The 15,914-nt window shown below is 46.8% G+C and overlaps 3 protein-coding genes across 3 annotated transcripts; 1 reads left to right on the forward strand and 2 right to left on the reverse strand.

The window, feature by feature from the left end:
* Positions 1 to 169: 169 nt before the first annotated feature.
* Positions 170 to 481, reverse strand: LOC145400060 (histone H4-like). Its single transcript, XM_080272562.1, has one exon. It carries the CDS (start codon positions 479 to 481, stop codon positions 170 to 172), a length of 312 nt encoding a protein of 103 aa, XP_080128688.1.
* Positions 482 to 902: 421 nt separating this feature from the next.
* LOC145400061 (histone H3-like) lies at positions 903 to 1,313 on the forward strand. Its single transcript, XM_080272563.1, has one exon. It carries the CDS (start codon positions 903 to 905, stop codon positions 1,311 to 1,313), a length of 411 nt encoding a protein of 136 aa, XP_080128689.1.
* A 4,061-nt stretch (positions 1,314 to 5,374) lies between these two features.
* LOC145400062 (histone H2B) lies at positions 5,375 to 5,746 on the reverse strand. The gene has a single exon (XM_080272564.1). The coding sequence runs from the start codon at positions 5,744 to 5,746 to the stop codon at positions 5,375 to 5,377; it is 372 nt and encodes a 123-aa protein (XP_080128690.1).
* Positions 5,747 to 15,914: the final 10,168 nt, after the last annotated feature.

The following is a 15,914-nucleotide window of genomic DNA, read 5'->3' on the forward strand; positions in this document are numbered from 1 at the left end:
GCTACCTAACCTGCTCAACGTCTGCATTTACTTATACTACTATGCCTTCATTCATTCTCTTTCACAGAAATTAGGTGTGGACCTCTAAAAGAGGTCCGGGGGTTGCTGTTTATTGTGTGCTTTGCCGTGGCCAGGTGGAATAGTGCCATGCAGTTATGCACGCAGCCTCTTAACCGCCGAAGCCGTAAAGGGTGCGCCCTTGCCTCTTCAGGGCGTACACCACGTCCATCGCGGTCACGGTCTTACGCTTGGTGTGCTCAGTGTAGGTGACAGCATCGCGAATCACGTTCTCGAGGAACACCTTGAGAACACCGCGGGTCTCCTCGTAGATCAGGCCCGAGATACGCTTCACGCCGCCACGACGAGCCAGACGACGGATGGCAGGCTTGGTGATGCCCTGGATGTTGTCACGAAGCACCTTGCGGTGTCGCTTGGCGCCTCCCTTGCCCAGACCCTTGCCGCCTTTGCCTCGACCAGTCATAGTGTCTACAGCTGCTGCTACTGCTCCTCAGACCCAGTAGTAGTGAGTGTCCACTCCGCTCCCAGCACCAACAATGATGACGACCCCGCTCGCCGACCACCCTTATATAACGCAGTGTCGGTCGTGCAAGTACGAACCTTATCCATCTAACCTCGATTTCAGGCCCAGGCCCAACCCCAGCTCCCAGGAGGCCAATCCTAGAGAGGCGTCGTAGCCAGGTCACGCCACAGGGCATGCCAAATTTTGCAAGCAAACCAGGAATGGCATCGAGAAAGCATGAACAGTAAATCACCGCCATGTACATCACACCCCGACCACTCACACGCCGCCAGTCCGGAGGCAGGCCACATAAAAAGCCGCTGCCAGGCGCGGCGCGCCAACACTCTCGCTCGTCTCACAGCTCCCTCCTCAGTCGCGCGCCATGGCTCGTACCAAGCAGACTGCACGTAAGTCCACTGGAGGCAAGGCCCCTCGCAAGCAGCTGGCCACCAAAGCCGCTCGCAAGTCCGCCCCTGCCACCGGCAGCGTCAAGAAACCCCACCGTTACAGGCCTGGCACTGTGGCCCTGCGTGAGATCCGTCGCTACCAGAAGAGCACTGAGCTGCTTATAAGGAAGCTGCCATTCCAGCGTCTTGTCCGTGAGATCGCCCAGGACTTCAAGACTGACCTGCGCTTCCAGTCCTCTGCCGTCATGGCTCTGCAGGAGGCGTCTGAGGCCTATTTGGTCGGTCTCTTTGAGGACACCAACCTGTGTGCCATCCACGCCAAGCGTGTAACAATCATGCCTAAGGACATCCAGCTGGCCCGCCGCATCCGTGGCGAGCGCGCCTAAGGCGAGAGGCCCCCCACCTCCATCGAAAGAAATCTCGGCCCTTTTCAGGGCCAAAACCCTTCTTCAAAGAGAGATGATGACAGACCCTCCCTCAGTTTAGGTTTGCATGTATCAGCTCTTGCTTTTCCGCAGCGAAGCATGCTCACACACGATTGAACATCATTACTTACATACATGCATTCATTTTTTTTCTTTCTTTATTTTTTTTATTTATTTTTTTAAACATTTACACTCTTTTTTTTTTGGGGGGGGGGAGGGGGGAAAACTTGCCTGTTCGTTTATTTCTTTGATTGATCTGTTGTTCACGTCGCATTTTTTGTTGTCGTTATTTGCCAGTTTCGTTTACTTACTCAGCGACTCACTCACGCCCTCATAAAGGTACACAGGTTTGCACAACGAGAAAGGCATTCCCGCTGCATATTAGCAGATGCTCTCTATCCGTCATGAACGCAAGATGAATCCTTCAGTTACTATGCTGGGGAAAAAAAAAAAAAAAAAAAAAAAAAAAAAGGTGAACCTGAACCCATCGATTTTCACCTGCAATTGTGCGTGTGTACAGTATGTATATTTATACTGTACGTATGTATTTGTGTGTCTTTGTGAGCATGTATGTCTGTGTGTACGGGCGTAAGGGGACACACACACACACACACACACACACACACACACTTACGGACGAATGAACTGTACTTATATACTTACATACATGCATTCATTCATTCATCCTTTTTTCAATCATTCATTTACTTATTTTTGTTTGGGGGGGGAGGGAGAACTTGCCTATTCGTTTATTTCCTTGGTTGATGTGTTGTTGACGCGCATTTTTTGTTGTCGTTATTTGCGTTTCTTTGACTTACTCAGCGATTCACTCACGCCCTCATAAAGGTACACAGGTTTGCACAACGAGAAAGGCATTCCCGCTGCATATTAGCAGATGCTCTCTATCCGTCATGAACGCAAGATGAATCCTTCAGTTACTATGCTGGGAAAAAAAAAAAAAAAAAAAAAAAAAGTGAACCTGAACCCATCGATTTTCACCTGCAGTTGTGCGTGTGTATGTATATTTATACTGTACGTATGTATTTGTGTGTCTTTGTGAGCATGTATGTCTGTGTGTACGGGCGTAAGAGGAGACACACACACACACACACACACACACACACACACACACACTTACGGACGAATGAACTGTACTTATATACTTACATACATGCATTCATTCATTCATCCTTTTTTCAATCATTCATTTACTTATTTTCTTTTTTTGGGGGGGAGTGGGAACTTGCCTATTCGTTTATTTCCTTGGTTGATGTGTTGTTGACGCGCATTTTTTGTTGTCGTTATTTGCGTTTCTTTGACTTACTCAGCGATTCACTCACGCCCTCGTAAAGGTACACAGGTTTGCACAACGAGAAAGGCATTCCAGCTGCATATTAGCAGATGCTCTCTATCCGTCATGAACGCAAGATGAATCCTTCAGTTACTATGCTGGGGAAAAAAAAAAAAAAAAAAAAAAAAAAAAAGGTGAACCTGAACCCATCGATTTTCACCTGCAATTGTGCGTGTGTACAGTATGTATATTTATACTGTACGTATGTATTTGTGTGTCTTTGTGAGCATGTATGTCTGTGTGTACGGGCGTAAGGGGACACACACACACACACACACACACACACACACACACACACACACACACTTACGGACGAATGAACTGTACTTATATACTTACATACATGCATTCATTCATTCTTCCTTTTTTCAATCATTCATTTACTTATTTTTGTTTGGGGGGGGGCGGGAGAACTTGCCTATTCGTTTATTTCCTTGGTTGATGTGTTGTTGACGCGCATTTTTTGTTGTCGTTATTTGCGTTTCTTTGACTTACTCAGCGATTCACTCACGCCCTCATAAAGGTACACAGGTTTGCACAACGAGAAAGGCATTTCCGCTGCATATTAGGAGATGCTCTCTATCCGTCATGAACGCAAGATGAATCCTTCATTTACAATGCTGGAAAAAAAAAAAAAAAAAAAAATGAACCCATCGATTCTCGCCTGCAGTTGTGCGTGTGTCCGTATGTTTATACTGTACGTATGTATTTGTGTGTCTTTGTGAGCATGTATGTCTGTGTGTACGGACGTTTGAGGACACACACACACACACACACACACACGCACGCACACAGACGAATGAACTATACTTATATACTTACATACATGCATTCATTCATTCATCCTTTTTTCAATCATTCATTTACTTGTTTTGGGCGGGTGGGTGGGGGGTGGGAAGGGAACTTACCTATTCGTGTATTTTTATTTTGTTGATCTGTTGTTCACGTCGCAGTTTTTGTTGTCGTTATTTGCCTGTTTCGTTTACTTCCTGACCGATTCAGTCACGCCCTCATTCCCGCTGCGTATTAGGAGATGCTCTGTACCCGTCATGAAGGTTTGACAGTGGCCACGAACGCACGGTAAATTCTTCAGTGAATATACTGAGAAAAAAAAAAAAAGGGAACCTGAACCCATCGATTTTTAACTGCAGTTGTGCGTGTGTATGTATGTATGTATGTTGTATGTTTATACTGTACGTATGTGTATGTGTGTGTCTTTGTGAGCATGTATGTCTGTGTGTACGGACGTATGAGGGCTTGTGTGTATGTGAGCATGACTTAGTGTGTACGTACATGTGTAGGTCACTGCGTACATAGTATAAATGTATTTGTGCACATGTGTTGTTGTATGTACCTACATTTTATAGGCTGACATGAATAGGCATGATACGATGTCATGCATGTATTTACTGTACGCCTGTTGAGTGGGTTGGTTGGTACAGGCGGCCTAAGAAGTGCCGGCGGAGTATCCATAAGTTTTCGGTCAGCGATAGTGTCCCTACTCTTCCTTATATCTGTACGGGGTGAAGCCTAATACGTAAAATTGTTACAAGAAACAACAAATCCATGACCAGTTATCTGTATATTTCAAAAGTATTGTAGGAAGCAGTTGGTTCGTTACGATAATAGGAATTCCTAAACGGAACTGAGTGATATTTCACAACTGTCGCTCAGGCAGAGTCGGGAATAAATATGTTGTGGAGTTCAAATCTAGCATGGTAACAGACAGTGACGTTTGGGTAGCGTAAGACTGAACAAAAGGGAGCTTCAATAAACATTGGATATGAATAAATATTATGTAGAAAATAATTTCCGTTACAATACTAGGGAATAATTTAAAGTCATTTATTTCCGTTTCCAATGTCTCGGTGGACGACGACAGAAAGCGGGAAGGAGGCGTAAGCCGGTAAGCTATTTTAAATGTTTCGGTCAACACGCACGAAAGGAGATAACATTCACTCAAGGACATGCAGTTATTACACTGCCTTTGGCCAGTTTCCCACGAAGAAAAATCCTCAGGATTATTTCATATAAGACAGGGGCTATCAAAAAAAAAAAAAAAAAAAAAAACGGGACTGGGAGTTTTAGGCGTACCGGCCACCGCGCGCGAAGTTAATACATTTCACATTCATTCAAATCGGGAAAGATAACTAAGTGTTACCATCTAATTTATCACTGCCTCCTGTTATTCATTTTACATCATTATTTGTACGATATAATATATACGATTATTTGGCATGACGTGATGAAGGCATTGAATGTTTACCTCTTATTCACTGTTTTCCTAGAACGCATGGCAGTGGTGAGTGACCGAAGCAATCTGACACCGTGCCGTCACTTCTTGGGGCGACGGTACGTTGTTGTTGGTTGTTCAGATGAATAAGAAGGCCCGCACGCCCCTATTTACTCTTTTATTTTGACTCTATTGTTTTAACCCCCAACCCTAGTTCAAAACATTTCGATTGTGCCTACGTACCCATCCCAAACCACCGTTGCCGAAAAGAAAGAAAGAGAGAGAGAGAGAGAGAGAGAGAGAGAGAGAGAGAGAGAAAGCTGATAAACCAGAGTTCCTGAGTGGAAAATTGGTAAGTCTGTCTTTCCCCTTTTTATCGAAAATCTTGTGGCTCCGATTGGAGCCGGAAATGTTGAAATGGCCAAGAGTGTAACCTCTCTACTTTGAGGAGGTGTACTTGGTGACAGCCTTGGTGCCTTCAGACACGGCGTGCTTGGCCAGCTCGCCAGGGAGGAGCAGCCTGACGGCCGTCTGGATCTCCCGGCTGGTGATGGTTGAACGCTTGTTGTAGTGTGCCAGGCGTGAAGCCTCTGCAGCAATGCGCTCGAAGATGTCATTCACGAAAGAGTTCATGATAGACATCGCCTTGGAGGAAACACCGGTGTCAGGGTGGACCTGCTTGAGCACTTTGTAGATGTAGATGCTGTAGCTCTCCTTCCTCCTACGCTTCTTCTTCTTGTCTCCCTTGGCAATGGCCTTCTGGGCCTTGCCGGCCTTCTTAGCGGCCTTTCCGGAGGTCTTGGGTGGCATGGCGGCGCCGAGTCAGACGGTATGTGCACGGTGCGGGAGCGAGCGAGAGACTGAGTCGACATGGGGGCTTTTTTTTTTTTTTTTTTTTTTTTTTTTTTTTTTTTTTTAAGGAAGGTGGGGAAAGAAGAGAGAATAGGGGAAGGGATAGTAAGAAAGAGGAAGGAAGAGGGAGTAGACAGTCGGTGGGCTGGCCACCATGCTTGGTTTTGTTTATAGTATTTGTTAGATAACTGCTTTAATTTTGTTTGTTGAGTTAGGTAAGTGCTTTGTTTTGTATATTGTGTTAGTTGGGTAAGTATATGTAGTGGTAATGGCTGTGTATGTTTGTGTGCGCGTGCGTGCACGTACGCATGTGCGCGTGGATGTGGGCGTGTGCGTGGGTGCGTGTTCATATGTTTTGTATGTGTGAATTGCGCTAGCGAGCTAGCTTTTGAGGGTTTGGTTGGGTTGTTTGGGTTTATGTCGTAATTGGGTTATGTCGAAAATAGGTGGGGTTTTTGTATTCGTTGGTGCGATACTTATAGTTTGGGTTGAGTTTAGTAAATTGGTATAGGGTCTTGGTTGTTTAATATGGTTTTTAGACTACTAGGGAACCATTTGTGGAAGGAGCGATTCTCATCGTTGATATTGTAAGTTAATGCGTTGTATGTTTCAGGGTTTATTTCCTCGATTTTACTCCAGATTTTTTCGCTTGGTTATGTAATCTTATGTTTAACGGTTTGGTTTTTAGTTATGGCGTGAATTTGTTCCGTGTTAAGTGTGTAAGGGGTACTGCTGATTAGTTGCAAATCTGAGGGCTTTGTTTTGTAAGACTTGTAGTTTTTTAAGTTGGGTATAGCTGAAGGTGTGTGTGGGAATGGGTGGGTAATCTAGTATGGGGAGGATCAGTGCTTTGACAAGGTGGGATTTGACTTTTATAGGCATGTCCTTGAATCTGAGTAAGCAGGGATAATGCTCCAGTGGCTTTTTGTTTTCTATCCTGTACACTGGGAAGATAGCCTCTAGAGTTAAGTTTAAACCCAAGTATTTTACCTCTTCTTTGAAGTCTGTTATTTCTTCGTTAATTATTAAAGGTTCTTTTTTGGTGTTGGCAAGTTGGATGACGGAGAATTTATTTATGTTAGTTTGTATTTTCCATTTTGATTCATATTCGTTAATTTTCTCGACTTCGCTTTGAGTTCTTGAGTTCATGATCCTTCTAGATGGTCCAGGATAGTTAATAATTTGGGAAATATCGTCAGCGTAACTTATATTGATGCCATGGGTTGCTTGTGGGGAGTCACTGGTGAAAATAGAGTAAAGAGTTGGTGAGAGTACGCTCCTTGAAGAACCCCGCTTTCAGAGCAAAGCTAGCCCCTGTGTAATTATTTATTTTGATTTTAGCCTTTCTGTCGTCAAGAAAATCACAGAGAATTTTTTCAGTTATAGTTGGGAGGTTGAGATTGAGTAATTTATATTTAAGTCCTAAATGCCACACCTTGTCAAAGGCTTTTGTTACATCTCTAAGGATGGTGTGGCATTGTCCTTTGTTAGATTTACTTATTGCTATATGTTCTGATGCTATTGCAATTGCTTGAGTGGTGCCCCTTAGTAGTCGAAAACCGTATTGATTTTCATTGTATAGATTCTCAGATTCAAGGTGTAGTCTGAGCCTTTTATTAATTATTCTCTCTAGTACCTTTCCAGGGACTTCTAAAAGAGAGATGGGTCTGTAATTCTCTACGAGATGTGGGTTCTTGTTCTTTTTTGGGATTAGTTTTATGATGGCTTCTTTAAATTTGTCGGGGAAATATCCTGCAGAGATGGTTGCATTAAATATGTTTTTTAAATTTTCAATGGCTATATTGGGGAGATTGGATAGTATAGTTTTATTATATCCACTTTCTCCCGGGCAAGTCTTTTTAAGTTCTTAATAATAGCGGTAATTTCATCTGTCGCAATAGGAGTGGTGAATATTGTGTCTGAGTCTAATCTATCGGGGTTAGCTGAATGGTACGGTGTTAATCTATCTGCGTTGATGGTAAGGAACTCTTTTACTAAATTGTCGTGTCTGTTGTTGTTCTGTTCTTCTTCGGTCTCTTGAAAGATGGACTCCCAGTGTCGCCTGTGTGTTCTTTCTTTTTCAGAGGCTGAGTGTTGTCTGTTTCCCAGATGATCTAATATGTAATGAGGCTCAGGGGTTGAAGTTCCTGAGAGGGTTTTTATTTTACGCCAAAATGTGGAGGGATCGTTGTAAAGATTGGCAGTGTTTGTAATAGTGTTTGCCCAATGAGTGTTGTGTTCTGTTAGGAGGGATGTATGTAGTTGAGTTTGGAGTAGTTTGTACCGTCTATAGTGATCTCGTGTCCAACCATGTCTTTGGGAGTGAGTTCTTAATGCGTTGTACTGATTGATGAGTATCTGTGTGTCTCTGCTGTGTTTAGGAGTAGTGATTGTTCTATGTGTGGTTGTAGGGATGTTATTGTTGATTGCAATATTTATGTTGGAGTACCATCTTTCAAGAGATCGATCGATTTCCTCTAGTGTACCATCATCGGGGATATGAAAGTTAGTAAATGTTGTGATTAAATCTTGTTTAAAGTTATTCCAATTGGCCATGGCAAAGTTAGGTCGGGGAGGAATGGGGACGGTTATTGGGGCTGTGGAGATAGTGGCAATTATGGGGGTGTGATCACTAGTGGTGAGAGGGCCTGGAGAAAAAAGGGTGTTGTGGTAAGCTATTAGGTTGCAAAGGGCTATGTCTGGGGTGGAGATGGAGTTGTGTGAGAGGAATGTAGGAAAGTTGGGGCCAATATGTCTTACTGTAGTGTCTTGAATGAGACTAGCGAGTTGTCTTCCTACGACATTTGAATTTCTGTTGCCCAGGAGGCGATGTTTAGCATTAAGATCACCAATGAGGTAGACAGGGATGTTTCTTCTGAATAAGTTAATAAAATCGGGGGTTGGGAGGTAAGGGCGGCTGGGTGGAAGATAAACAGTGGCTATTATGACTTTACCGGTGTGTGTTGAAATTTCTACGCCAATCATGTCTGAAATGAAATGGTCTAGTAATTTATAAGTTAAGTTGTTCTTTATGGCTATAGCTGAGCCATCCATTGGTCGGTTATATGAGTTTCTTTTGTGGGAGGTATATCCTGGGATTTTTAGTGTAGAATGTGATGATATACCATGGCTGTTTAATAGTATAATGTCAGGATCAATGGTTCTGTAGATGTTTATAAGACCTAGGTTTCTGCCTGACCAGTTTAATACATTATGTTGCAGGATTTTCATTTCTGGATCTTTGTGATCTATTGTTATGGAGTAGAGTGGATTTGTTACGGTTTTCTAGGCTGTGCAATAGGAATTTCTCTTCCTCGTTATCGGCCATTCTGATGGAGTCTTGGATGTTGTTGTATTTTTCAGAGATGGCTCTGATCTCATCTAGTGCTGCATCTTGTTGAAGTGTTTTATGTTGCTTTTTAACCATGGCTTTGTTCTCTTTGCAAGCTCTAGTTATTTCTCTGATGTTGTATATTTTGTTGGGTTTCCATATAGATGGTAGTAGTATCACCTCTGTTTGTCTGTTTCTTTTTTCTTTTTCTAGGAAGTCAAGATCTTCATCCGATGAGTCGTTTTCCTGGATGTCTACAGCGGTAGCACCTTCGAAGATGTTGGTGTTTGAGGTAAGGAATTCTGTTGTGTGGAGTGATGGGGGTTCTGCTGGGGGTAGAGTGGATGTGGTGACTTTAGTGTGTTCTTTGTTTGCTGTAGAGATGGTTTCTGATTCTATGAGTGGTGCTTGTTGTTGAGGGGGAGGTGAAGGTGGGTTACTGCCAGGAGGGTTTGCAGAAGGGAGAGTAAGGTGGTTATTAGTTATTGTTGGTAGGAGTGCTTGCAAGATTTTATCTGAGGGAGGGTTAGAGGGCAAATGTATGATGGGGAGGTTGTTGAGTTTGCAGCTTTCTTCAAAGGTTGAATTAAAGCTGCCTTGATTGGCAAGTTCATTCAGATGAGCATTGATAATGAGCACCATGTATTCAGAAATTTTGGTGTTCTGATGTAGAATAGTAGAGAAACTGCAATTTTGGTTCTGGGGGGGGCTGTTAGGATTAGGTAGTTGCGTAGCTTGAGCATAGGTGACGCCCAGGCGAGTTGTAGAGTTCTGGGGGGTGATCAATTTGTTTTTAACTATTTCCTTCCTCTTCTGACATTTCATGGCCAAAGTGCGGTGATGATCTCCACAATTTATGCATTTTTTGGTTAGAGAAGAGCAGTTTTTCCAAGTATGGTCTGTGGATGAGCATTCTGAGCATATTTTGAAGTCTTTAGGTTTGGGGCAGTTCTTGGTGCTGTGGGATTCCAAAGCATAACATTTAAAACAGGTGGAGATGTTAACGAACTTTTCTGCCTCAATTTGTTGATTGCTTATACATAGGTGAAATAATTTGATGCCCTCCAGAGCCTTCTGAGCCATTTTTATGTCTAGAAATTGTATTTTCAGGAGGTTGGACTTGCCAAATTTGGAAACATTTATGACCTTTGCCCAGGTGTTGTTTCTCATGATTTCCGTGGCTATTTCGTCTTCAGAATGGCAGTAGATGATGTCATCGATTTTGGAGCAGATGATGCTTCTGTTGGCCTTGACTTCAGGGGGAAGAACTGTTGAAAAACCGTGCTGCTCTAGAGGCGTCTTCAGTTTATCTGAAAGCAGTTCATCAGAATCAAAATCAGAGGATGTAGACACAATAATGGCTTCCTTGGAAGAGTGAAGAGCATTGATCTTTATGTTGAAGGGAGCAACTAACTCGAGGAGTTTAAGTTTGGTTGAGTTGTCCTGAGGGGACTGGTGCAAAATTTTTACTCTTCCCATGGTGAGAATGATCAAGGGAGGACTTAAAGGTAGTCAATCATACCAATTACTTGGCTTCAGGTCTCCTCTCTGTGAAGGGAGCTGCCACTTGCAGGGCCGAAAAAGACCTAAGGGAAAATAAGCCGAGTGACGGTGGTTTGTCGAAAAAGGCTTGAGGGAAAATGTCGGTGGTGGTATTTAGTTTAGAAAAACTATGTCGGGGTTGCCACAGAACCAATTTGCCACGCAAATTGATTTCTCAGACTGACCCGACAAGTTAAAAGAAACTAAATGTGCGAAAAAAAAAAAAAAAAAAACACGGTAGGAAGAGGGGTGGAGGACTTAGGGGTGGTCCATCCAACCTATAACTTCTTACTTCATCTCGTACCCTCTTGAAGGGAGTGATCACGTGCGAGGCTGAAGGAGCCTAAAAGGTAAGTATGAAGATTTAGGCACGCAATCTGAAGTGGAATTTAGTTTAGAAAAACTAGGTTAGGGCTGCCACAGAACTAATTTGCTGTGCAAATTAATTCATACAGCAGACCTAACAAGTTAAACTAAACTAAATATCGGTCGGGAAAAAAAAAAAAAAAAAAAAAAAAAAAAAAAAAAAAAAGGGAAAGCTCGGCCAACACAAACCTACCTACAGTAACGGGGATGGGTTTCCCCGCCCTCTAAAGGGCGCCGAGGGAAGCCCCGTCACTGCCCCGTGAGGGACATGCCTACTCCTAGCCCTATCAGAAATGCCGCCCTCACCGCCTCCTTTAACCAGGCCCTAAAGGCCCCCCTTCATGGAAGTGCCCTGCGGCACCCCTTCAGGGTTCGGCGTCGTACTACGGTGAGGGACACTACACGGCAGGCCGAGAAACAAAAAAACAATTACAAAAACAAAGACAAAGGAGAGAGGCTCTCCAAAAACTAAACGAAAAGTTGTGCAGTCGGAAATAAAGTAGTCCGGCAGTGGCGAGAAACTCTAGGGAGAGTGAAACCTGGTTTCACTAACACCCAGATACAGGCAAAGAGCTGTTGCTGGGAGAGCTGGGGGAAGAGGTGTTGTCGCCGCGGCTGCCAGACAGAGAATCGACATGGGGGCCGCGCTTGCTGAAATCCTTATATGTGATTTCTGCCCGATCGCAGCCCGGCTTCTGCCTCCTTCCCATTCGCGGGTGGGATGGGGTCGGATCGGGAAGACGGGTATTTAAGGGAAGGTCGCGCGGGCTGGGGACACTCGCAGTCCACCTCTCGCCGAGGCAACACCTCCACCGCTGTTCCCGGCGGGACCAGCTCTCCACTGCAGTCGTTTCATCCGAGGGATGGGCCTGTTCTCCTTCTAAGGGAGTGCCCCATCAGTTCACCAGGAGTTTGAGGCTCGTCCGCCTTGTTACCCGGCCGACCACCCTCCCTCCGCCAATACCTTGACTGGGGTTGTGCCCTTGCGATCATGTGAACTGGGCCTGACCTTTGTATATCCACCTGCTGCAGTGGAGAGCTGGAGCGAGTCCGATGGGGGTTGAGGGCGGAGTCGGGACGCTGTGATCCTGAGCTTCGGCGCCCTTACCATCGGCGCCGTTTCTTTCACCAAGCTCTTGTCCCTCTCCGCCCTCCATGAACATCCGAGCAGCCGGCCGCCGACCATCATCGAGTCGTCTGAGGCTTCACCTGGGGCTTCACCTGAGCTTGCCGGCGCCTCCTTTTATCTGGCGCCGTGCAGTCTATCGCTCACTCCCCGTTGCCTCCTCCATCATCGGGCTGCTTCCACCATCGCCATCGCCTCGTTCCCTTCCTCTGCCGCCCTTGCCTTGTCTGCAGCCCGCCAGGAGACAGGACGTGTGTGCTAGGCAATCCCTAGGTCCTGTCCTCCCCACTTACTTTTAATCAGCCCATACCCCACTGACCGGGCTAATGTATGGCCCGGCCTGCAATATAGTTGCAGGAAATCTTAGAACGAACGAACGAACGGGCCGGGGACACTCTCAGCCGAGCTCTCGCCGAGGTAACATCTCTGCTTAGTGAAACGTGGATTCCCGGCTCCATAGACTTTCTCAGCATTTCACCATCGCACCTCACAGAGCTTTCGAGTTTTTCCTGGCTCTATCCTTTTCTCCCAGCTCTTTCTTTTCGGTTTCTTTTCCTTTCTCTTCCTTTTCAGCTACTCTCCGGCTGCCATCTTAGAGTCCCTGCCGTAGTACGACGCCGAACCCTGAAGGAATACCGTTAGGGTATCTCCATGAGGGGGGGCCTTAGAGGCCTGGTTATAGGAGGCGGCAAGGGTTGGCTCTGTTAGGGCTAGGTTAGGTAAGTCCCTCACGGGGCAGTGACGGGGTCTCCTGCGTCGCCCTTTAGAGGGCGGGGAGTTTAGGCCCCCGTTACTGTAGGGAACCGCCGGAGAGTCTTGCCCTTTTCTCTCTCTCTCTCTCTCTCTCTTTTTTTTTTTTTTTTTTTTTTTTTTTTTTTTTTTTGTTTAATTTATTTATCTATTTATTTTATTTTTTTCTTTTCTTTTTCTTTTCTTTCTTCAGCTATATCCCTTTACCTATCCCCTTTAGTTTACCTCATTCTATTTTTATTTTTAGTTTCACATCCTTTCACTTTACTCTATTTTTACTTTTATTTTTCAAGCTCTGTGTCTGCATGTCCGTGTGTCTGTAACATGGAGCCTCCACCCAAGCCTGCTCTGACGTCTTCCCCTAAGACATCCCAGGCTAAGAAACCTCGTCTCACTGGTCCAGAGTATGACCCAGAAGACTTTTTTGAATCTACCCCGGCCATGAATACCGACCTAGACTCTGACGAAGTGGATCGTGCCTCTGCCTCTGCCATGACCTCCAAACCTGCCCAAGACCCAAGCCACGCCCCCGGGGCCTCAGAGAGCTCCGCCTTAGATCCTGGTCAACCCACTGACGATGCTGATGGCTTCACCCTGGTTAAAAAAAAACGCCGCTCTGCTGCCAAGACCACGCTCCCCCTTGAGCCCCCCACTACCTCATCCTCTGAACCCCACAACCGCACCTCACCACCTTCACACCCTCACCCCCGGTCCTCCACGCGCCTGCAGATGCCGCCACCTCCTGCCACTTCTCAGCCCCCTCATCAATACCCAGGCTTCATTATCACTCCCAATGAGAACTTTTCCTCTACTTATGACATCACTAATGCAATTGCAGCAGCACACCCCTCCTTAAAATTCAAAATGGTCCAGCTTAAAAACCAGGACACTGCTATCGTTCCCCTCGATGATGCTTCTCACGACATCCTCCACACCTTGAACACTGTTGCCGGAAAACCTATCAGCATCCAAAAACGCGACCCTAACCTCACCCCGCATAAATTTGTCCTCACAAAATACCCGACAAATTTTCCCATGGCGGCAGTCCTAGACCACGACTCAGTCGAAACTGCCCAGAGATGCAACGTACAGGGACAAAATACCAGGCAAGTTATTGTCACTATCAGGGGAACTGTCCCTCCACTCCTCGACCTAGGACAATGGGGCTCATACCACCTACGCCCTTTCATCCCAGAACCCCACCGCTGCTTCAATTGCCAGCAATACGGACACCACCAATCACGGTGCTCCCGCCGCCCAGTTTGCGCCATGTGCAGCGGCCGCCATGCCACCCAGGAGTGCCTAGACAAGTTCAAGGCCAAGCAGCCGGTCGCTGCACGTTGCCCGAACTGCGGCGGGAAGCACCATGCTTGGAACAAGGTTTGCCCTGCCAGGAAGGAACGTGTGCAGTGGGGGATAGAGAGGGAGACACGTTGGGTCCAAGACCATCTCCCTGTACCCCTAGCCTCTCCAACCACCAACGCCTGGGGCGTGCCGCCCATCATCCCCCGAACCGCGGCTCTCCCGCGCCCTCCTCCACAGCCCACCGAGTTTCGCCCACTACCCAACCCCACCCCAACCCCATCGGCTTTCCACCCACAAAGAAACCCAGCTCGCCAACCACGTACCTTAACCCCGCAGCCACCTCGCCACCCCCCCTCCACCCCACAACACACCGACGCCAGCACACAGACCAACATAGACTCCTCCACCCAAACCTCACCAGACACCACTTATCTCCCAGGCCTTGCCACCACCAGCATAGAGGACTTCAGATCCCTAAGCCGCCACCTATGCACCACAATAGCAGAGGAACTCGGAAAGATCCTGGGACAACAATTCGACCCCAAACCCCTCCTCCAGGTAACCCACCAAGCCATACAACAGTGGATCGAGCATCCAGATCGGACCAACGCCACCCCCGACAAACTCCCCCCAGCCACCCCCACACTACAGGTGCCACTCCAACCCCCACCAACCCCATCCAACCCAGCCACTGCCCACCAACCACGCCACCGACACCGCCAAAACTCACGATCCCGTGCAACACCAGCATCACGGGATCCAAGAAACAGAAGCCGCTCCATCTCCATCGACAGGCCTCAAGAACACCTTGGCAAGCATGCAGGAGCCCCCAGCCACCGACATCACACCCCCTCCGGGGAGAAAGGGAGACCCCGATCCAGATCACCACTTCCCACATCCACTCCATCAACCAGAATGACATAAACACTGCAAGCCACCCCCATACCTCACAACAAATCACCTCCCCTTCCACATCTCTTCGCATACTGCAGTGGAATATCAACGGTGCCTCTGCAAAACGTTCTCTGCTCGAGGAGGCTGCCCATAAAGACAACATCGATGTCTTCCTCCTGCAGGAAACTCTTCTTAACAAGCGCCAACCACTGCGGTTGCGGGGTTTTACCCCCTTCCTTCTTCCCTGTGCTCGTGGCGGTCCCCGAGGCTGTGCCATCCTCGTCAGAAATCACATCCCTGCAATAGCCATCGACCCCCTCCCAGACTGTGGACCCAGAGCTGAAATTCAGGGAGTAGAACTCACCCTGGCAAACGGAAATATAAAAATCTTCAACGTCTATCGTCCGCCTGCAGCCGATCTATACCTGGGAGAGCTTTTCGCCCTTTCACAATCGGAGGAAATATTCATAGGGGGGGACATGAATGCCCACCACATGTGCCTCGGATCCCGAAGCCCAGCTAACCCAACAGGACGCCACATAGCTCTAGTACTTGAAGAAACCCCGACCATATCCCTCCTCAACAACACCAACACCGCTACGCACCTACAGGGAGGTAGGCTGGATCTCTCCCTTGTTTCCTCCACTCTCGTTCCTCGATCCACTTGGGAGATCCACCCCACCTTAACATCAGATCACCACGCCATCCTCTGCTCCCTAGGAATCACTCCCCTACCGAAGCCCCCTGGGCCCCCCCCACGATGGAACACGAAACAAGCAAACTGGGGCTTATTTACAAACACCCTAGACCAC

The sequence above is a fragment of the Coenobita brevimanus genome, chromosome 51 (genome assembly GCF_032717465.1).
Source record: "Coenobita brevimanus isolate Jiangsu-jjx chromosome 51, ASM3271746v2, whole genome shotgun sequence".
Taxonomy (NCBI): domain Eukaryota; kingdom Metazoa; phylum Arthropoda; class Malacostraca; order Decapoda; family Coenobitidae; genus Coenobita; species Coenobita brevimanus.

Bases quoted from the DNA above. Each gene is read 5' to 3' on its own strand.
- LOC145400061 (XM_080272563.1), top strand. From the start codon at position 903: ATGGCTCGTACCAAGCAGACTGCACGTAAGTCCACTGGAGGCAAGGCC.
- LOC145400062 (XM_080272564.1), bottom strand. From the start codon at position 5,746: ATGCCACCCAAGACCTCCGGAAAGGCCGCTAAGAAGGCCGGCAAGGCC.
- LOC145400060 (XM_080272562.1), bottom strand. From the start codon at position 481: ATGACTGGTCGAGGCAAAGGCGGCAAGGGTCTGGGCAAGGGAGGCGCC.